The 21,918-nt window shown below is 43.4% G+C and overlaps 1 protein-coding gene across 2 annotated transcripts in view; it reads left to right on the top strand.

Annotated features, from left to right (window-relative positions):
- The window catches only part of MPZL1 (myelin protein zero like 1), a 58,035-nt gene extending 45,661 nt beyond the window's left edge, over positions 1 to 12,374 (top strand). For both annotated transcript variants that reach the window (XM_069480898.1, XM_069480899.1), the window contains exon 6: positions 10,972 to 12,374. In XM_069480898.1, coding sequence (XP_069336999.1) covers positions 10,972 to 11,073 — 102 coding nt within the window. In that variant the 3' untranslated portion in view covers positions 11,074 to 12,374. The remainder of the gene's footprint in view (positions 1 to 10,971) is intronic.
- Positions 12,375 to 21,918: the final 9,544 nt, after the last annotated feature.

Genomic DNA, 21,918 nt, shown 5'->3' with positions numbered 1-21,918 from the left:
AAGCTCCTTACATTATCTGTGAAATTGTAATTTGAAGGTAGATTGTGGTAAGTTAAAGATATATACTGCAAAGCCTAGAGCAAACCCTGGGGGAAGAAAAGAGGTATAGTTAATCAGCCAACTAAGGAGCTATAATAGAATCACAAAAAAGTACTCCGAAGCAGAAAAGGAGGGAAAAATGAGCAAAAGATAGGTGGGACAAATAGAAAACATATAGTGAAATGGTAGATTTCAGCTCCACCATATTGATGATTACATTAAATATAAATGAGCTGAACACTCCAGTTGAAAGGCAGAGATAGATTGGATAGAAAAGCAAGACCTAATTATATGCTGTCTATAAGAAATGACTTTAAATATAAAGATCCCGATAATTTAAAAATAAAAAGATGGAATTGAAAGCAGGGTCTTGAAGCGCTAATTTGTACATCCATGGCCATATCAGTGTTATTCACAATAGCCAAAATGTGGAAGCAACCCAAGTGTCCATCCGTTTATGAATGGATAAACAAAATGTGGTACATATGTACCCAATGGAATATTATTCAATCTTAAAAGGACGGAAATTCTGACACATGCTACAACTTGAATGAACCTTGAGGATATGGTGCTAAGTGAAATAAGCCAACCACAAAAAGATATGCTGTGTGACTCCATTAATATGCCATGCTTAGAGTAGTCAAATTCATAGAGACGGAATGTAGAGTGGTGGTGTTGGGGGAAGGGCGGAATGCGGAGTTGTTCAATGGGTACAGAGTACAGAGTCTCAGTTTTGCAAGTTAAAAAAATTCTTGGGATGGCTGCACAACGATGTGAACGTACTTGACACTACTGAACTATATACTTAAAGTGGTTAAGATGATAAATTTTATGTATATGTTATCACAGTATTTTTAAAATAAAAAGATAGAAAATGAAATGCTATGTTAACACTAACCAAAAGAAGTCTGAATAGTTATGATAATCAGAGTAGGTTTCAGAATAAGAAACATAACCAGGAATAAAGAGGTACTTTCCATGATGATAAAGTGACATATTCATAAAGAAGACGTAATCCTAAATTTATACTTCTAATAATAGGACCTGAAAATAAATGAAGTAAAAACAGAGATTTGAAAGGAGAAATACACATATCCACAATCGTAGTTGGAGGTTTCAACATTCCTCTCTCAGCAAGTTTGTGAAAACAAGTTTACAAAAAATCAGAAAGGATACAGAAGACTTGAACAACACTGAAACCAACTTGACCCAATGGACATTTATAAAATACCACTTTCATCAAGAGAGTTCTCATTCTTTTCAAGTGCACATGAAACATTTACCAAATATAGGCCACATTCTGGGCCATAAAACAATTCTCATTAAATTTTAAAAGGGTTAGAATAATTCAGAGTATGTTCTCTGGCCACAGCAGAATTAAACAAATCAACAGAAGGATACCTAAAAGGTCTCAAATATTTGGGAATTAAACAAATAACCCATTAGTAAAACAAGAAGTCACAAGAAAAGTTACAAAATATTTTGAACTGAGTGAAAATAATAACACAACATATCAAAATTTGTGAGGTACAGCTAAAGTAGTGCTTTGAGGATTTGTACCATTAACAGTTTATATTAGGAAAAAAATAAAGTTATAAAATCGATGATCTAGGCTTCTAACTGAAGAAACTAAAAAAAGAAGAGCAAATTAAACCCAACAAAAGCAGATAGAAGGAAATATTAATAATAAAGACAGCAGCTGTTGAAAAATCAGCTGACGTTCCTGTTCCTCTGTAGGTCACCTGCCTCTTCTCTTTGGCTGCTTTTCAGATCCACTCTATACCTTTTTTATTCTGCATTTTATCTACAACTTATTTATTGATTACCCCTTGTTGCTCATGCTTGGAATTTCACTGGACTTCCTGAATCAGAAGGTTCATGTCTTTAATAAATTCTAGAAAATTCCCAGTCACTATCTCTTTGAATTTTTCCTTTCTCCATTTTGTCTATTTATCTTTTTATGGAAGTCTAATAGACCTTCTCACTCTATGTCTCTTAACCTCTCTTTCTTACTTTTTATCACATTGTCTCTGTGCTGTTTTCTGCATAATTTCTTCATCTGTATTTGAATTCACTAATTGTTGAGCTTTGTCTAGTCTGCTAATTCAATTTCGTATATCAATGTCTCTGTTTGGCTCTTCTTAAAATACACCATGCCTGGCTTGCTGATGTTTTCTTTAAAAAATAAAAAAAATAAATCATAAAATATGCCTGGCTAATTTTGATAGTTGCTATGACTTCATTATATTTTCAATATCTTATTTTTTATTTAAGCATATTAAATTTTTTATACCTCAAAACTGGTAACTCCAGTGTCTGTGATCTTTATTGATCTGACTTCAGTTTCTGTTTCTACAGCTCTTGCTGGTGGTTTATTTTCTCCTGTATTTTATAATTTGAAGACTGTGCTTATGTTTCTAGGCACTTTATGCAAATTGAGTCTTCATTTAAAATTTATTACTCATGAGAAGATTTTTATTTCTTCTGCCATGTGCCTTGGATACTACCAACCAAGGGCGTTATAAACTAAAATTTTGGCTTAGGGTCTTTGGGGTTATACAGCTCGTTTGAATTCCACCCCTAAATCTACATGAATATAGGGCTGTAGCTATGGAACTTGTGGGGGGACCTTTTCTCTTTGTTGCTCGATGCAGGGCTAAGACCAAGAGATACTATGACCCCACTTTAGGCCAGGATCTTTTTCTAGTTTCCTTTTTGAAGATACTGTCTTTGGGATTTTCCAGCTTTATTCTCAGTTCCCAGTTACCACCTGGCTCGGGCCTGTCCCCCTACAAGTATAGCTTATTAAAATCCAGGTTTAATTTTTTTCACATCATGGCACAAATAGAAAGTGGCATTTTTACTGTAAAGTCTTCTCCAGAAATCTGGTTTGTCATATGGCAGGAAACAAAAATACTAGAGGGGAGAAATGCAGCTTACAATTTGCATTCAGATCACAGCCTTGTATTTGTGTACCTCCTTTGCTGGGTCAGCTTCAGTTTCCCAGGCCTTCCGCTTCCCCCAGGTAATAAAAGAAAATAGTTTAAAATATCAAGTAATATGGTCAGTGAAGAAAGCAGCCCTCCTGCCCCACACCTTCCTACCCTGAGGACCAATCCTCAGAGGCAAACACTCTGCATTATTTTAGCTGTTTCTTCTGGAATTCATCTTATTTCTAAAAAACTTGTATTTCTATTTCTAGATTTTCAGTTTTAGATATTATCTGTTGACTCCATACTATGGAAAAGTGAGGATTTATTAATTTTATCCCCAGCCCTTCCTTTCAGCACACAAGGCTCACACACATACCTACACGCGTGCCCCTTCCCAGTGTGGTTGGGTTGTCATGTTTAGGTACATTATTCAGCGTTACATGGACCTGTTTTTTTCGCTGTCGTACCACATTCATTTGCTTTCTTGTACAGTTTTATCTACCATGGAGCCAATATTTGCCTGTTTTTACTTGCTTATACATATTTATATTCCATCTCAAAACTCTTAAACAGAATTTAAAACCTCTGAGCACATTCAAACTTCACCTGTTCTGTTGGTTTCATTTCATTCTTGGAGACAGACGCGTGTGTCAGTCTGGCCTTGCTGTGCTCTAGGCTGCTCGCTAGCCGTCAGCCTCGGCTTCCCCGCCTCTCTCTTCTTGGACCCCAGGTCCTCATTGTTCTTAGTTTAATTCTCATATTATGATGGAACATACTCTGCATAACTTCTCGAGGAAGAATGCACAGGAGGTCAACATTTTGAAACTTTGCATAGTCGACAGAATATTCCCCAAGGAGGTCCACATCCGAATCTCTGGATTCTGCGGGATATGTTGCCTTACGTGTCAAAAGGGACTTTGCAGATGTGATTAAATTGCCTTGAGATGGGAAGATGTTCATGGATTATCTGGGCGGGGCCTGTGCGACCACAGAGGTCCTTGCAAGAGAGAGGCGGAATCCTGAGAGTCAGAGAGAGGTTGGAAGATGCTATGCTGCTGGCTTGGAAGGTGGAGGAAGAGTTCGTGGGCCGAGGAATGGGGGCAGCTTCCAGAAGCTGGAAAAGACAAGGAAACAGATCCTTCCCTAGAGCCCTCAGAAGGCACACAGCCACACTGACACCTTGATTTAGCCCAGGGAAACACATTTCAGACTTCTGACCTCTGCAACTGTAAGATAACACGTTTGTTTTTAGCATCTCTGAAATTGTCTTGATGCTCCTCCCTCAAACTTGATTGATGTATCTGGTTGGGTAGGGTTTCCTACCAAGTTGGAATTCATTTACCTTCAGCATTTTGAGGCATTGCTGATTTTTCTAGCTTCCATGCTGTGGCTTAGGAGCTGATACTGTTCTGATTCCTGCTCCTTTGTGTAGGTGAGGTTTTGTCCCTCCTCTTAGATCTTTTTTTATCCCTAGTGTTCTGAAATTTCATAAAATTGTAGGTCTTTATTCATTGTCCTAGATACTCAGTGGGCTCTTTCAACCTGAAAACTAGGTCCTTCAATTTTAGGGTATTTTCTTCCAGTGTTCTTTGGAAAGTTTTCTGCTTCTGTTTTCTATTCTTTCTTTTGGAAATTTCTATTAGGAATTGGACCACTTCCTAGATCGATCCTTTAGTTTTCTTATTTTCTTCTATTTTGAAGTTTTTGTTCTTCTTTGTAGAAAATTTCTGTATCTTCCAACTTTCATTGAATATTTAAATTTATGCTATCATTTTAAAAAATTTTCAAGTGCTTTTTCTTATTCTCTGATCATAATATCCTATACTTGTTTCCATGGATGTATTGTCCTATCTATCTGAACATAACAGTTTTTTCTCCTGTTTTGTGTGATTTTTTTCAAATGTTTTCTCCTCTTACTTGATTTTACTGTTTCTTTGGAATTCTCTTTTTTCCTCTTATGATTTCTGACTTTCACGTTAGAAGCTTTCCTCAAATGCCCAGTGATCCTTTGTTATCCATTCATATTAAAATAGAATCTCAGCCAGGTTATGATGGCTCACGCCTGTAATCCTAGCACTTTGGGAGATCAAGGCAGAAGGATCGTTTGAGGCCAGGAGTTCAAGACCAGGCTGAGCAACATAGCAAGACCCTGTCTCCACAAAAAATAAATATAAATTAATTAATTAAAATAGAATCTCTTTGTTCAGGCACAGCACTGCGTAGTGGGCTTCACTGTATAAAGTGTTCTCTGACTTTCACTTGGGGGTCTCTAAACGTCAGTTTCTGAGGGTCTCTCCTCTCGGTGTAGTCAATTTCTCCAGAAAGACATCCTCTAATTTCCTGCTTGGGAGTTGAGCAGAGGGAGGCAGTCTCGCTGTCCAGTAGGTGGACTTCTTGCCCATTCCATCCTCAGTGCTGACACCTCCCCCTGCTGTGCCTGAGTCAGAGACTTCAGCTCGTTTCTTCTGTGAATAAACCCCAGGGTTCTACATAGGCCTAACTATGTGATCATGGCATTTTCTGGAGGTTGGTGAGAAGTAATTCAGCCATTACCTCAACCTGTATTGGCCTTTTACAGCTATTTTCCTATCTGCAGACATCATCTGAGAATCTGACAGCATGAGTAATTACTATGTGGATCAGTAAATAACTCCATGTCATTTTACCAGAAGAAAAGAAATACTAGTACCCGAAGAAGGAAATACAGAAAAGGTGCAACGTAATGCCCAGCCGTCTGTCTTTGGTCACTATTTTTGCTGTAATTGGGAAAGACTTAGTAACAGAAGACTAAACTAGCTTTAACAATAAGAAGCTAATTAACTCACAAGTGGTCCCGAGGCAGGGCACTTCTGTGTTGGTTCAGGGGCCCAGCAATGTCATGAAAGGCACAAGTTCTTTCCATTTTACTGTTTTTCATCCTCTGCATGTTGTCTTCATTCTCGGGCTCGTTCCCTCAGCCTCAGCATGGCTGCCTCGGTCTCAGGCATCACAGGCAACAGGAAAAGAGCTGAATCTCCTCCCATGTAATTTTTACTGTGGAGGAAAATCTTTACCAGAACCCGCCCCGCCAGGAAACTTCTAGTCCCCATTGGCCAAGAGTGGGTCACATGCTGATACCTCTATGGTCACCTGCAAGGGGACAGGAATTGTGACTGGCACACCCATCGTGATTCACCCCTGAGAACAGGGGGGGTGGGGACCAGACACAGAACCAAACTGGGGTTCTCCAGCAGAGTAGAGTGGGAGGTTGGGTAGGAAAGGGTATTAGGTAGGCGCTGCCTAGAGTTTGGAGTGTTAACGGTGTCGGGGAAAGATAAGTAAAAAATCTTTCTTGTAGCCGGGTGTGGGAGGCGGAGGCAGGACGATTGCTTGAGGCCAGGAGTTTGAGACTAGCCTTGGCAACATAGAGAGACCCCATTTCAAAAAAAATTTTTTTATAAAGCTTAGTTTGACTGAGATTGCTGTACAATAATTTTTGTATAAATATTTGATGAATGTTTATACATAGTTGGTTTTCTAGATCCTTTTTTTGGAAATGGTTAATGTTTTATACGGAAAAGTCAGGTTTTGTTTCTTTTTTTGAGAACAGTGATTGAATGGAATATTTATGTATCTGTCAGCTATAGTACGTAGATGCAGTGATGTTTCAAAAAGAAGCACATTATGTGCATCTTCTCTTTAGTCTTCACGACAGTCCTAAACGTAAGTTCTTTTGTGGGCTCTGTTGTACACATGAAGAAACTGAGGCTTAGTTGTGCTGAGTCACTTGCTTAAGGTCAGTAGTCAGTGGCGGAGCTGGTGTCAGACTCAGTCTGTCTGGCTCTAAGGCATGGCTTATTCTGTGTTGCCTGTTCAATTCTTTTCAACTCTGTTTTGAGAGTCGCTATTAGTCTCATTTATCTCAAAGGGAGTCGTAATACATAGCTGTGTTTTGCATATACATTTGGCTTTAAAAAAAACAATGAAATAAATAGGAAAAGTATTTTGTCAACAGTCGATGAGCTATTGTAAAAGCAGATGTTCTGTCTGAGTGTTACGATGCCAGGGAGTTGGGAGTGAGTCCCCTAATGCCTGAAGGATCAGAGTCCAATGCTGACGGGCTGCACAGGCTGTGGACAGTGTGGAACGGACGTAACTCAGTGACTTCTGAGACTTCACGTGTATGTAGAGGCAGGGCCCTTTGCTCTTCTAGAACCCTTTCTTCCTGGACCTTCTCCCTGCCTTCACCAGTACGTTATTTATATTAGAGTAAATTTGATACAAGTGGAATTCAGAGGTAATTTTATCTCTAGTTGTAACTAAAAAAATAGGCCTGTGTCAAGCAGTTTGTTTCTTGAAACATTTTCAGTAGATTAAGGCCTATTTGTGTAGAAGATACTTGGGAAAAAGATACATCCATACACAGTTTTCACTTGATTGTTGTCATTCTTTGTGGAAAAGCCAAAACAAACAAACAAACAAAAATCAAACAAGTGGTGTATGAGGAGGGTGAATGCCGAGAGGTACAGGGAAAACAACTAGGTTAATGTAGGTTTTGTTGTTGTTGTTTTTCTGTATTCTTGCACACCCAAAAGTGAACGTCGTAGCAATAGTGGGTTCATTTCCAAGTTGATCTTGGTTCGGTGGCTCCTTCTGATTCCCGAGCGGTCTTGTTGGCCCTCTAAATCAGAGTGCCTTGGGCTTCTAAATATCACTCAGAATCAGACTTCAGAGAGCTCTTCTAGACTGAGCTAGATCCATGAGCAGATCCCTGCTCTCCACCTACGTCCACAGTTCCTTTGGATCCATTATTTCGGCCATCCCTTCGTCTAGCACCTACAATCTGCCAAGATCTAGGCAGTTAACTAACAGAGCCCCTGACCTAAGACCCTACTTCATTCTAAGGGGGAAAGGAGTAGGGATGACATCAGACAGTGGGAAGCAAGTTGAAGAAGACCAGAGCCCCCAACAGGAAGGGTTCCTTCAAGGTTTTCCAGTTACTTTCAGCAGATAACCTGCAGTCTCCTGCCACGAAAGACAATACTGTCTCACATGAAAGGCCTTACTGGTATTTTAACACTCACTGATTCGGAGGTAATTCTGTGTTTTTCTTATTTGCTTTCTCTGCTGTCTTTCTTGCCTACTGCTGTGTAACAAACCAGCCCAAAATATAGTGGCTTTAAACAGCCACGATTTTACTTGACTCCCCATTCTGTGGCTTGGTCAGGCAGGTCTTCCGGTCTGGACCGGTTCAGCTGGTCCCTGCTGGCTCACTCATACATCTGTGATCGGCTGGAGGGTGGACTGCAAGCTGGGTGGTCTCCAGTGGCCTGACAATTGGCAGGCTGTTGGCCGGGCAGAGAGATGGCAGCTGGGCTGTGTCTCTCTCATGGGCTAGCAGGCCAGCGTGGGCTTCCTCACACAGCAGTCGTGGCTATGTGGGTCCCAAGATCAGTGAGAGAATGGAAACTGCGAAGTCTGTTGAGGTCTAGGTGTGGAAATTGCACAACCTCACTTCTTCCTTATTCTTTTGGTCATAGCAAGTCACAAGACCAGATTCAAGAGGTGGAGAAATAGATTCCCACTCTTGATGGAAAGATCTGCAGCATTATGTCACCAAGGGTGTAGCTGCAGAGAAGGAAAGAATTACAATACATCACAGGTTGTAAATTCCTTCCCCCATGAACATACCTCAAAATTCCTAATGAGTCTTTAAGAATTATGATACAGGGTTTTTATCTAGGAAGTTACATAATTTAATTTTGGGAGGTCTGTCTTCCTCTTGGAAGTGGCTGTGACCAGGGAATACTTTGTTTCCATTCTGTTCTTAGTAGTAGAAAATAGTGTTGGTTTCTTTTAACTTCTTTTTGTTCCCTTTTGGGTTAGCATTTAACTTGCAGTTTTCTGAGATGAATATAGAGGGTTTCTGTATGATTTAGTAAAAACAGTGTCATCTGTTACTGTTACCCGTGACAGGCATTAGAGAGTATCATTTATAGACTAAAGACAAGCATGGAATTTGACTATTTGATTTACTTGATCGGTTAGCTCAGTGTATTATAAAGTGTTTTGTGTAACAAGATGTTTATAATAATAACTATTATGGATTGAGAGTTAACTGTCAGACACTGCCTAAGCTATTTATAGGTATTATCTCAATGTAATCCTCAGAACAACACTAAAAGGTATAGATATCGTTAGTACCATTTTAGAGATGAAGAAACTTAAGCTTAGAGGTTTGCAAATAAGCTCGAGGCCACATGACAAGTGCTCGTCTCTACCAACGAAGACTGTCTTATGAATTCCGACTGCAGATCCGTGCCCGTGCACACGGATCTAGTCCTCCAGTGTTGTTTCATGTTATGACCCCACTTTTAGATGCACCATTGTATCGCCCTTACAGCTGGCTCTGTCTTCTATAGACGTTGGAGTGCCTGAACTCCAGAATCCCAGGTGATGCTCCAAGGCAGCAGTCCCCAGCCTTTCTGGCACCAGGGACCGGTTTCATGGAAGACAGTTTTTCCCCAGATGGGGGTCGGGCCAGGAAGCATCCCTGGCTGGCCTGCCACCGCTGTGTGCTCCCCCCATGCCATGGGACTTTCCTAAGTTTCACTTATTCTACGGGGTGGGGGGAGGGGGCACCCAGCTCTGCAGCCCTGTCCCTGACAGGCCTCGGACGAGTGGTTGGGGACCGCAGCACTAAAGGATGCAGGTTATGGGGCTCCTGGGTTTGGGTAAGGGTGTTTATTTTAAACCACATGCTTCTGGCTACTGAGCTTACGATTTCAAAGCTGAAAGTTTAAGCACACTATTAGACTTCTCAAAAATAGTTCCCCTAGAGTGGGAGAAAAGTTGATATTAAATTTTTCTTTTAAAACCAGGGCTATTTTTGTGGTTGATGTTTACAATTTTAGAATCTCTAGGTTGAAAGGGACTGAACGTGCAACCTGTCTGACCTCTTCCCCCAAGAGCTGGGAATTCACTTGCTCCGAGGCAGCCCAGTCTTCCTTTGCTTTCCTGGATTGGACCCTGACAGTTGTCTGGGACTTTAACCGCTCCCTTACTGCTGAGGCTAAGAAGAGGATCTTTTCTACTTTAGTCCATCTGGAGTTTTCCATTATCTCTATATATTGTGGCTTTTTGGTTTTTTTTTCTTTTTAATTTTATTTTAAAACAAGAAGAACAGTTATCTGATACTAGAAATCAAAGAAGCAATTATTTTATTGGTCCTGGTAGGATCAGACTAAAATAATTGTACTATTAGTAGTTGTATTGAAGAATATTGAAATGTTTTTAAGTACCTATTTGTATAAAGTGACCGGATCAAATTGATTGTATCTTTGGGTGGCACCAAATATGGCAGTTTCTTGCATGGATTATTCTGAAGCTCATGACTTCAGGGGTCTCAGGTTGGTGGGCGTGCCCGTCTTAGTCCTTAAGACTCTGATCCCACCTGTAAGGGTTGAGCAATTTTGTGGTGGATATTAAGATAAGGGGTATTCCTAAGAAAAAATATTTTGCTGGTATAGAAATTTTCAAACATCAAAAGAAGAGAGGGGGGGTGGGGAAAAAAATATGAAACTGTTGTTTTTAACTTGCATTGTTCACTTAATAATCTATCATGAATATTTCCCATATTATTTCATATCATTGTACAAGAAATAATGTATACATTATGAGGACATACTGTATCTAACAAGATATACTGTTAGACTCTTTGATTCTGTAAAATTAAATTGTTATTAATGATAAAAAATAAAAAAAATAAAAAAAAAAAAGTAGAGAGAATAATGTAACAAATCCCCATGCACTGACTTTAACAGCTATCAGTGTATGCCCAATCTTGTTTTACATCAATCCTGGACATAGCATTCGTAAGAAGTCTTCTCGAAGACATTCAAAAGAGGGAACTCTTTGCTCTGAAGCCCTAATGTTACCCCTTTAATTATGGCTTCGATGGCTGGTGTGAAGGGAACATGAGCTAACCCTAACCTCTAATTCTTCTCCTTCTCTTTTCCAGGGCCCAGTCATATACGCGCAGTTAGACCACTCTGGCGGACACCACAGTGACAAGATTAACAAGTCAGAGTCTGTGGTGTATGCAGACATCCGGAAAAACTAAGACCCAGAACATCTCCAGAGAAAACACAAATCCAAACTGGACTCCTATGCAGAAAATGTAGCCCATAACCACATGTGGCCTTAGGCACCCAGGCAAGGACGAGCACATGTGTACTCATAGAGGGGGAAAAAAATGTGTATAAAGGATATGTATAAATATTCTATTTAATCTTCCTGATGTGAGGAGCCAATGTTGCATGATGAAAAGATAGTATGATTCTACGTATGTATAAGTTGTCTTGCTGTTTTTGTACTTTCTTTTCAGGGGCATTGACAAATGGGAAATTTCAGAAACATTCCTGTCACCATCATTTAGAAATGGTTTGCCTTAATGGAGACAGTAGCAGATCTTTTAGTATTTCCTATAGACATGGCCTTTTTATCAAAGGGCTTAATCGGTCTTAGCATTTATTGTAGTTGGAGAATGGAGACACAATGATGGAAGCATGTCCAGGGTGGCCTTTAATGGTGTCAGCACCAGTTACTTCATTGCAGCTTTTAGAAAACATCATTGGCTGTGCCCTTGAAGACGGTTTGAGAAGTTTGTGTTGATGTTTTTCTCTCTAAAATATGGGGCAATTTTTAGCTTTATATGTTGTATAGACTTAAACTTTACACCCTTTAAGAATATCATATCAACTTGTGGATTGATAATAGCAAGATTAGCAAAGGATAAATGCCAAGGTCACTTCCTTCTAGGTACGTTTAGATCAATACCATAGAGATAAATAGAAAATCCAGGCTTTGCTTGAGGAATATTGTACCATACGGAGAGTAAAAGGTATCCGTTTTGTTCCCTGCTGAAGTCCTTCCTGCTTGAAATAAAAGTCTCCATACAGCTGAAGTAGAGGAGTTTCTTGTCTTATAAGTAGGCAGAAATGGGATCATTATATTGCCACTCTCCAGGGTCCCACAGCTCTCTCTTAGAGAACATCTTCTTTCACTTTTAATTTTTTTAGGTTTTTTTTTGAGATGGGGCTTCACTATACTGCCCAGGCTGGCCACAATTCCTGGGTTCAAGCAGGAGCCTCCCAATTAGCTGGGACTACAAGCTCGTATCTCGGTACCCAGCAAAAGTGCCTTCTTTATAAAGCTTCCGTCCTGATTCCAGCAAGAGGCAGCATCAGTCATGGCTTCACGGATAGCTTCGTGGTTCCTCAAAGACCTTTGAGGTTAAAGATGGTCTATACTTCTTTACAATCAAGGAGGCCTAGTATTACTGCTTTGGGAGTCTCTGTTTCTTTCTGTTGTTGTTCTGATTTTCACCACCCGCTCCCCCACCTCAGTTACACGGACTCGATAAACAAAGAGATGAGGGAAAATACAGACAGTTTGGGGTATCTTTCCTCAAAACTCATTTTCTCCCATTAACCGTGCCACCCCACCTCAATCTAGGAGTTTTTATTTTTTACTGGAACTAAAAATCTTGGTCAAAATTGTTAAACATGTATATTGTCATTTTCCCATTTTCTCAATTATTTTGTTTAAAAAATTTTTTTCCCCTTTAAAATAGTCTGAAGGCACACACGTATGGGAAGAATACTGTCTAGCTGGTCTGCAGAACATGTCTAGGACACATGGGAGTGAGGGGTAATGTTAGTTTTTCTCCCATTTAGTTTGAGGTTTTCTTTCCTTCCTGTCTTGCCATCTTTTGGGGGTGTTTGAAGGCTGAATTCTAAGAGCGTTCACAAAGGGAATAAAGCAGGATTTAGATTTAAAGGTGTGCGTGAGGTGGTAAGATAAAGGACACAGGGCTTCAAAACTCACTGTCTCCCATACATGAGGCCTTTTGTTTTCTAAGGAACTATTTTTCTTATTCTCATCATGCTCCTGCTACACCCCATGTCTATGAGTAAACAGGGCTCAGGTTTTCCCTTCCTGCCCCCAAACACACACACGTGTCGTCGTCTGGAGCTGGGCAGCCTCTGGTCTACCTTCTGTGTGGCATGGAGAAAAGCATGCCTGCTCTGCTGTTCGTAGGCCCCGCTCGAGAGAGTGACACAGAGTGACACAGAGTGCTGGCCCTGAGACTTTGCCACAAAGCGGCCAAATCTGCCTTGCCCCCTAAAACTTCAGGAGCCTCTGGAAGACCTCCTGTGTGTGTTAGGAGGGGAGGGGTGTTGGGATTGTCACCGTTGTTCTTCAAGCCCTGCCACTGTGGGAACTGCACTGCCCGGGGTAGAAGGGACCCACGTCGTCGAGAGCCCAAGTGTGTGCATTTAGATGTGTCCTGTCTCCTTCCGGTCGTTGTCACATTTCTCAACAGTTCCTGTGAACAAACCGTACGTTCCTGACACTCCCGAGAGCAGGAGCCCTGATTTGTGCTTTCGGTGCTGGGACGGTGCTGTGAACTGGTGTCCAGGGCGCTCGCTCGGACGATGCCTGTGGGCCTTTCCTCCGTCCCTGCCGAGCCCCAGCCGGCCACCCAGTCTGTGGGCACTGCGCCCTCCGGCAGGGCACCTCCTGGGCAGCCTTCGCCGGCCGTCCTCCCTGGGCAAGGCCGTCCTGCCAGCATCGCTGTTGGGGTCTGCGGGACGGGACGGGACGGGACGGGACGGGACGAGCAGGAAAGTGCTCACACCTGGGTGGAGCAGCTCAGGGCAGGGCCTTGGTGACCTGCGCACACTTCGGACTCTGCCCTTCTTCCTGCGCCTCAGCATCCCGGGCCTGGCTGCGGGTGGCCAGCAGTCCTGCTGCCTCCACGTGGCTCGCCTGCCCTTTTCCACGTCCTCTTAGTGGCAGAATGAGACCTCTTAAAATCATATGTGAATTTTGTAAGGGGCACCAAAATGGGATTGCTTAGAGATTAAAATTCCAAACCATCTGTAGTTGTTCCATGGAAATGTATCCAGCTCGGTAAAAACCATCAAGCTCATTGCTGGGTTTTTTAATCTTATGTTTCAGTTGTATTTTTGTGAATATTTTAATACATCTTTTTCGGCTTCTGAATTGTGTTGTGTGCTTGTTTTTAATCGGATAGAAAAGAGATAACAGCCGTCTCATTCACCCCACTGCAGCCACACCGGCCCCCCTTTTTCTTCAAAAACGTCATCCGTGAGCCCACCGCGCCGTCGGCCAGAAACACGCTGCTGCAGACCCCCGTGTGGTTTGCCCTCGCTTCCTGTAAGCCCCTGTTCAAATGTCACCTTCTCAGAGAGACCTCCTAGGACATATAGAACAGCAGTCGCGCCCCTACCCCGCTCTCCCTACCCGCCTTGATCCTGCTCTGTTTTTCTCCTCGGTCCCACTACGTGTTGGCTTTTCTGTGTCCCCACTAGAACGGAAAGCACCAGGGGGCCGGGGCTCTGCTGTTCTGTCCCCTGCTCCATCTGCAGTATGTGGGACAGGGCCTGGCACTTAGCAGCTGCTGAGTCCACACTGACTGGGTGGCTGGGTGATGGTGGCTGTGCTCAGCACACAGAAACAAGGTAAAGCTCCTCAAGGAGCCTACTGCAGAGTGAAGGTGACAGAAGGTGACATCATAGGAATAACTAATAATTATTAATACTAAGTAGTTGTTGTGTGCCAGACACTTTGCATTCCTTGCTCTATTATGGCACTGTGAGTTAATACTCGTTGTCCTAATCTTTTTTTTTTTTTGAGACAGAGTCTTGCTCTGTTGCCCAGGCTAGAGTGAGTGCCGTGGCGTCAGCCTAGCTCACAGCAACCTCAAACTCCTGGGCTCAAGCAATCCTCCTGCCTCAGCCTCCCGAGTAGCTGGGACTACAGGCATGCGCCACCATGCCTGGCTAATTTTTTCTATATATATTTTTTAGTTGGCCAGATAACTTCTTTCTATTTTTAGTAGAGACAGGGGGTCTCGCTCTTGCTCAGGCTGATCTCGAACTCCTGACCTTGAGCGATCCACCCGCCTCGGCCTCTCAGAGTGCTAGGATTACAGGCATGAGCCGCCACCGCGCCCCGGCAGATTGGTTCTCCTAATCTTAAATTCACTTTTAGAAAGACAGTGTCAGGCTCAGATTATATAGTTTGCCCAGGGTCGTTTAGCTAATAAGGTACAGAGAAGCGGGGCTGGGGCTGTTTGGTCCCAAGCCTTGTTCTTAAACCACTATGCCCTGTGGCCTCTCACACCAAAGGGAAGAACTTAACTTCTTTCTTACTCAAAAAAATATGCTGTGTACCTGAAATGGCAGTGCAGTTTCCTCCCTGCTCCTTGGAAGCTGGGTGGGGATGACATGCGGATTGCAGAAGATGCAGGTGTCTGGGGGTCTGAACCTCAGTTTAGAAGACAATGTGCTTACTTAATGTGTTGAGAGCTCTGCCGCAAGGAATATGTTGCTAATAAAGCATTGAAGTTTCCCAGTGATTTATTAATTTTATGTTGCCGTGGATTCACAGGGAGTCCCCCTGGCTTGCATCACTTGGTGCTTTCTAGAATGGGAGTGAAAGAGTGGCAGCTGGCAGCAGCACCCCTCCCTGGAAGGGATTCTCACAAGTGAACAGCATCCATCCTGTGTGACGTGGCAAAAAGAACAGGGATGCTTCCCCCAGCACACAAGGGCAGCAGGGATAGAATCTTACAGGTTTCATCGTCCACGGGTCCTTCCAAGTTAGAACTCAGTGTTGGAGGGCTTCCTTCTGCTGGGCCTCTGGTTGCCAAGCTATGTGGAAAATGCACCAACCAAATACATACTTACTATTTATGAGGGAGCTGAGGTGGGCAGTGTTTGAGATGAAACCTCAGATACTCTCTCTTATTGCAGACTGGCTCCTTCTCACCCCTCTGGCCGATGCTGATGCTAACTACATTTGTGAACCCCTGACTTAATCCTCCCAACTGCTTAGGGAAGGTGAGGGAGTATTCAAGTAGGTGGGAAGTGGCATTATGTGGCTTTGGTAGAGGTGGTGGTAGGAAGCCACCGTCTGCTTTTATGGTGGGTTCCTCCCTGCACTTTCCTCCTGTATTTTCAAGATTTTTGTTTGTTTGTTTTGTTTTTACAAGATGAGGTCTTGCTCTGTTGCCCAGGCTGGAGTGCAGCAGCTGTTCACAGGTGCAGTCATAGCTCCCTGTAACCTCAAACACCTGAGCCTCCCACCTCAGCCCCCGAAGTAGCTGGGACTACAGGTGTGCACCACTGTGCCCAGCTTCAAGATTCTGCATTATGAAAAATTTCAATATGTTTTGTCTTTTTATAGAGTTACTCGAATGAAATTACCCTTTGACATAATTCTGTCAGCCTGCATCGAAGTATATCATCAAAGAGTCTTATGAAACTATTTGCTGTACTCGACTGCCACGATGCTTTTGAAAACATTGTTCTCTTTAATTTTCTAATTTTATAAAGGTCAATACCACAAATTTCTCTCTGGATTTAATACCAAGAAAACTTTCTCGTGAAAAATTTTGTTTCATGATACTCTTGTTTTGCACATTAACTCTTGTCACTGGTTGTATTTGCCCATTTGCTTTTGCTACTGTGTATGTTAAAGCCAAATTGTGGGTCATTTCCTACCACCGTACGAAGATTGTCACATACACTTCGCACATTGAGCTTATAGCTTTATGTGTATCTTGTATTATATTTAGCTGTGTAATCTGTCTCAATTTTTCCCAATGATAGAATAATAGATAGACTGATTTAGATAGAGAATATAGGTAGACAAACATCCTGGCCGTGGCATCAGAGAGATTCATCATGCCAACCACAAACTTACTCTGACTTCACAAAAACCATTTCACAAATTCATACTGTTGCCTAAAAGGAGTGAGAATAAGAGTATATGACTGGCTCAGGGCAACAAAACTATGTGTCAGGAGTTACACACACACACACACACACACACACACAGCCTATATGACCATTCTCATGTTATACCCTGTTGATCAGTGATGGGGAGCTGGGTTCTTATGTGCTGGAAGTTCATCTGTTACTGCAGGTATGATTTCCATTTGTATCATGAGCTTGAACTATGACAGCAACTTAAATTGCCCAGAGGCACCAACTGACGTGAGGATTTCAGAGCATGGATCAACTTACTTCAGGAACGCTAACATTTTTGTTTGAGATAGCCAGTTAAATAGGAAACTTGAAAGATAATTGTTTGCTTCAGTTATTTGTATCGTACTGAAAGTTGCTGAAAAAGTTCTTTTTGTCCATTCAAGACATTAAAAGAACAGATCATAGTTTGCCCAATAAGTTGTTTGATCCTTTTGGAAATCAAAGGATTCCTGATTGGTTGATTGATTGGATTTTTCTAATTTTTATTAAATTGTCATGGCAAAGAAAAAGGGAAATTCAAACGTACACAAGAGAATAGTAAAATCAACCTCCATATACCCATTTTCAATAATTATTTCATCCAGCCCTTTTCCTCTCTTCTGAATTATCTTAAAATAAATTCCCAAATCATATCAGTTTACCCCTACATTCTTCATTGTGCGTCTTTTAAGAATATGGACATTTTCTTACAAGATAGTACCATAATATCTTTTCATGTTTAACAAAAACATTTCTTAAAACACATTTTAAAAAAGCAATTCCTTCGTTTCATCTACTGTCCGGTTTGTATTCAAATTTCTCTTGTCTCAAAAATAGCACTTTACAAATGGTTTCCTCCAATCAGGATCCAAACGTGGTTCTTACAAGGATATTTTGCCCGTTTCGAAAGCAAAAATGAGACCATGGTGCTCTGCAGTTTGCTTTCTTCCCCTTAGCATTGTGCCAGACAAGTTTCAATGTGAGCACGTAAAGAAACTAGGCCGTTAGTTGTTAACACCTGCAGGGCTTTTTCTTGTGTAGATTCACCATGATATTTTAAACCATTTCTGACTTTCTGCACATTTAGGTTGTTTCCAGTTGTTTTGTTAGTGTCATTTGTCTTTGTGAACCATTCCAGGAAAAAAGCCAAATGTAAATAATGTGCAGCCGCGGAAAACCAGCACAGAATCAGTCCTCGGGCCTTGGAAATGGCATCTGATATCTGAGAGGGATGAAAGTGCCCCTTGAGCTCCCTCCCCGCCTCACATCCTTCCTAGAGCCACCGGGAGCTGGCACCGGGCCACTGCTCTCTCGAGTCTGGGGTTGTTAGAAAAACAACTGGGGGAGGAAGGCTTGAGGGAGGCTAGAATCTACAGGAGACCTGGCTGTGTTTACAAGGAAGGAAACACAAACCTTTCAAGCTCAGAGGAGTCCCTAGGGAGCCCCGGCTTCCAGCTCCCATTTCCTCCTGCAAGCAGGATGTGAAGCTATTGTCCCTTCTCAGCTCTGGCTTTTGGAGTTGCTTATCCGTCCATTTCTTTGTTGTGGGTTTTGTGACGCTGGCCTTTATTGTTCCGGGATACAAGAAAGGACTGACACATGTATTTTTAACCTCCCCATCTGGGAAGAGGAAGTCTGGCAGGTTTAACAGTCTCACGTTTGCTCTCGAGCCCTGCCCTCCGGGCTGTGCGGCTGACATGTCTGTGGTTACTTTGCCCTGCAGTGTGCTAAGTAATTCCAGGGGTCTGTACCTGAATCCCCTCTCTGCTATGGGCGCGGGGATAGGGCAGAGCTGAAGTCCGGCTTGCTTAAGGCCCGAGGTTTCTCATTCTCTCATGAGGACTCCAAGGACACTGAATGTTTTAATCTTTCTAGATCACATTCTTGGTTCTTTTCTCTACCTTTGGATAGTTATTTTTTAATCACAAAGTCGCTTTTAACTAAATGAAAGAAACGAGTTTTACATTTATCTTGTAGGGGATCTCTTAGAACGCACAGGAGACCCACAGGAATGTGGCACGTTTTGCAAAACCCTGTCCTGGCTCCTGCTGGCCCAGCGGAGCCCCAGATGTTTGTTTATAACGTGCCTGGATGTTCCTCTCTGAGCAGAAGCTTTTACTGTAAGCCATTCCTGAAGGAAGTCGCTCAGGAAGAGGGGGAAGCTTTCTGAAAAGCTTACTCAAGTATCTCAGTCCCAAGAATGTGAAGCATCTGCGGGACTGAGCTCGCGGGGTTAAAGGAAGAGGAAGCGGCCAGGGGACCAGCTGCGGGGAGTGCCGCCCCGTCCCCCTGTCCCTCTGACACGGGGCCCTCCAGTCGGGGCCTCTCCAGGCTCTTGGAGAGGACGTTGAGCTAATAATTTAACGCTGACTAATTGGGGTTGAGCAAGAGAGAAAAAAGTCCTGGGGAGAGAAATGAAATAAACTTAGGAGGAGAGCTAGCAGTTGGCTGGAAATAACTGGGCTGCCTTCCATGTCCTCTCTTAAAAATACCGTAAGAGAAGGTTAAAGATGTTTGGTTTCTATTGCAAATTTTGTCTATTTAAATTAATTTCATGCTTTTAGATTATGATTCTTCTGTGGGTACCGTTCATGCCTCCTCCTAGCAGTAGGCGTGCATTCAAGTCACTGCAATAATGCCATCCCTTCCTGCAGAGGCAAGGAGGCCACGGGGAAGAGGATAGAGAAATGTAGGCAGCTTAGCCAGATACACTAATATCTAATCTGTTATTCTGCACTAACATGACATCCTGGAGTCACATTAGTTGGATAACTACATATCGATAAGAGTTTTAGCCTGATGTATTTATGTATTAGAAACTCCCTTCTCATCCAAGCTGCTTACTATTCTCTGCTGTAGACATGTCTCAGTTCAGCCTTCAGCGGTTCTGTTTTGGCATGTTAAGGTTCATGCAGACAGGTATAGACCTGCACTGTACCATATACGGCAGTCACTGGCCACATGTGGCCATTTAAATTTCATTAAAATTTAAAATTTGTAGCTTCAGTCACACTAACCACATTTCAAGTGCTCAGTAGCTACATGCATCTTGTGTCTGATCAGAGCAGACACAAAACATTTCCTTCATCACAGTAGGTTCTGTTGAACGACGCTAGTATAGACCATGCCGGAGTCAGCATCCTTTGCAATAGCTGTTCCAGGCTATACGCGCACACACTCACAGAATTCTCCTACACGCTTTTTTTCTCTGGTATGGAGGTGTGGGTGGGGATGGGTGGGCACCTCACAGTGGTGGCTCCTGGTGGCTGCCACCTTCTGGTGGGTGGACAGCACATGCTCCTTCAACCATTCACTCAACAGACTGCCTACGGTGTGCCACACATCACGCAAAGGGCTCCCGTGCAACTGTGAACAACTGTGAAGTTCAAGCTCTGTGAACAACACAGAGCTTGCTGAAAACTTTCTAATCTTTGACCCTATGCCAAGTTCTGGGGATAGAAAGACGAGGGAGACAGAATCCCTGCCCTTGATGAGCTCAGAGGAGACAGTCCTGCGAGAGCCACCCTAACGAGGAGGGAAACGTATCTGGGGAATAACAGGGACAGTCTGATGAAGCCAACCTGCAGCAGAGAGAAGGTGCTTTGAGGCAGAAGCATCTGAAAGCAGATTGGGCCTGCGCACGGTGGCTCTCGCCCGTAATCCCAGCATTTTGGGGGGCCAGGGAGGGAGGGTTGCTTGAGGCCAGGAGAATCTGGTAAAGACCATTCCAGTTGGAGCAACCAGCCACGAGGGGTCAGGGTAGGAGCGAGGCCAGTGTGGTTGCAGCAGCGGACCTGGGAGCAAGCCAAGCCTTAATAGCCTTCCATTCCAGCGCAGAAATTGGGATGTTGTCCCGAAGGCAAATCAAATTGTAAGTAGAATAACCAGTGGGGATTGGCGTTTTAGCACGCTTTACACTGCCAATTGTTGGAAATTTGAAATCAGATGGAAATCTGAAATTGGGAGACCATTTAATCATGCAGCCCTTACAGAGCTCAGCTAGAGATGAAGGAGCTGGGAACTTCAGCAGCAGTGGGAATAAAGATGATAGAAGGGATGTGGGAAATGTTTAGGAAGATGTTCAAGAGCACTGGCAGAACACAGCGACTGCCTCTGGGACTGAAGAGAGAAGAGTCAGGTGAGCAGGGACTGGTACCATAAACAGACACGGGAAACTGGTCATGAGTAGGCGACCCAGGCGGAAGGCAGCGTTGAAGGCTGAGGTTTGGTGGCAGAGGGAGGAGGGGCAAATATAACAATCCACTTAGCAAGCAAAGGGAGTCACGCAAATGCTCGAACTTACTCCGTCCTTGGTTTACTTAGCCTCTCTGCATTTGTTAATTTTGAGCATCCTCCTTGAAAAGCCCATCTCTGATTTCGATATGTTCTACCTCCTCCAATATCTTTCAGATCAATGCCCTCATCTCTGTCTCCACTGCCGCGGGCCACCCTAACTCCGAGCTCGCAACAGCAACTGTCTCCCAGCCTTCATCGCCACTCAGCTCGCTCCTAACCCTTTTCCATAAAGAGTGGCGGTCTCTCTAAAACAGAAACGTGGCCCATGCACCTCCTCAGCAAAGCCGTTCAGTGACTCCTACCGCTGGCAGATGAGGTCCATAACCCTACCACCACCTGGCCACAAGGTCTTAGGGGCTGTCGCCCCCAGGCTGCCTCCTGGTCACCACACACACTGCCTCGCTCAGACCCCGGGGGAGGACCAGGCCCTCCAAAACGTCTCCAGCACCGAACACTGTGTCCCAGCCCAGCAAGCTCTTCCCCTGGCTGGGTCCCGCTTCCCCTCCCAGGAAGCTTTCTGCAGCCTTCCAAAGCCAGGCCAGGGTGTGTGCCAGGCCCCTTCATAGCTCCACATTCTGAGTGTCTGTCCCCCGGCAGAATTCTGAGAGCTTTACCTGTGTTAACCCACAACAGCCTTAGGAGGTGGATACTGTTATCATCCCCATTTTACCAGCAAGGGGATGGAGATACAAAGAGGTTAAATAACTTGTTCAGCAGCACGGAGCTACCAACGGGACCCACTCTAGTGAGGTCCAGGCCCACCTCTGTAACCACCATGCACGGTGTTTCCTAGTCGCTGTTTCAACCCGACTGCAGAGCCTGGCTAGTAC

This window comes from Eulemur rufifrons, chromosome 8 (assembly GCF_041146395.1).
Source record: "Eulemur rufifrons isolate Redbay chromosome 8, OSU_ERuf_1, whole genome shotgun sequence".
In the NCBI taxonomy this organism is placed as follows: domain Eukaryota; kingdom Metazoa; phylum Chordata; class Mammalia; order Primates; family Lemuridae; genus Eulemur; species Eulemur rufifrons.
Note: the sequence above shows the minus strand (reverse complement) of the source record. Positions and strands in the feature narration are given on the sequence as shown.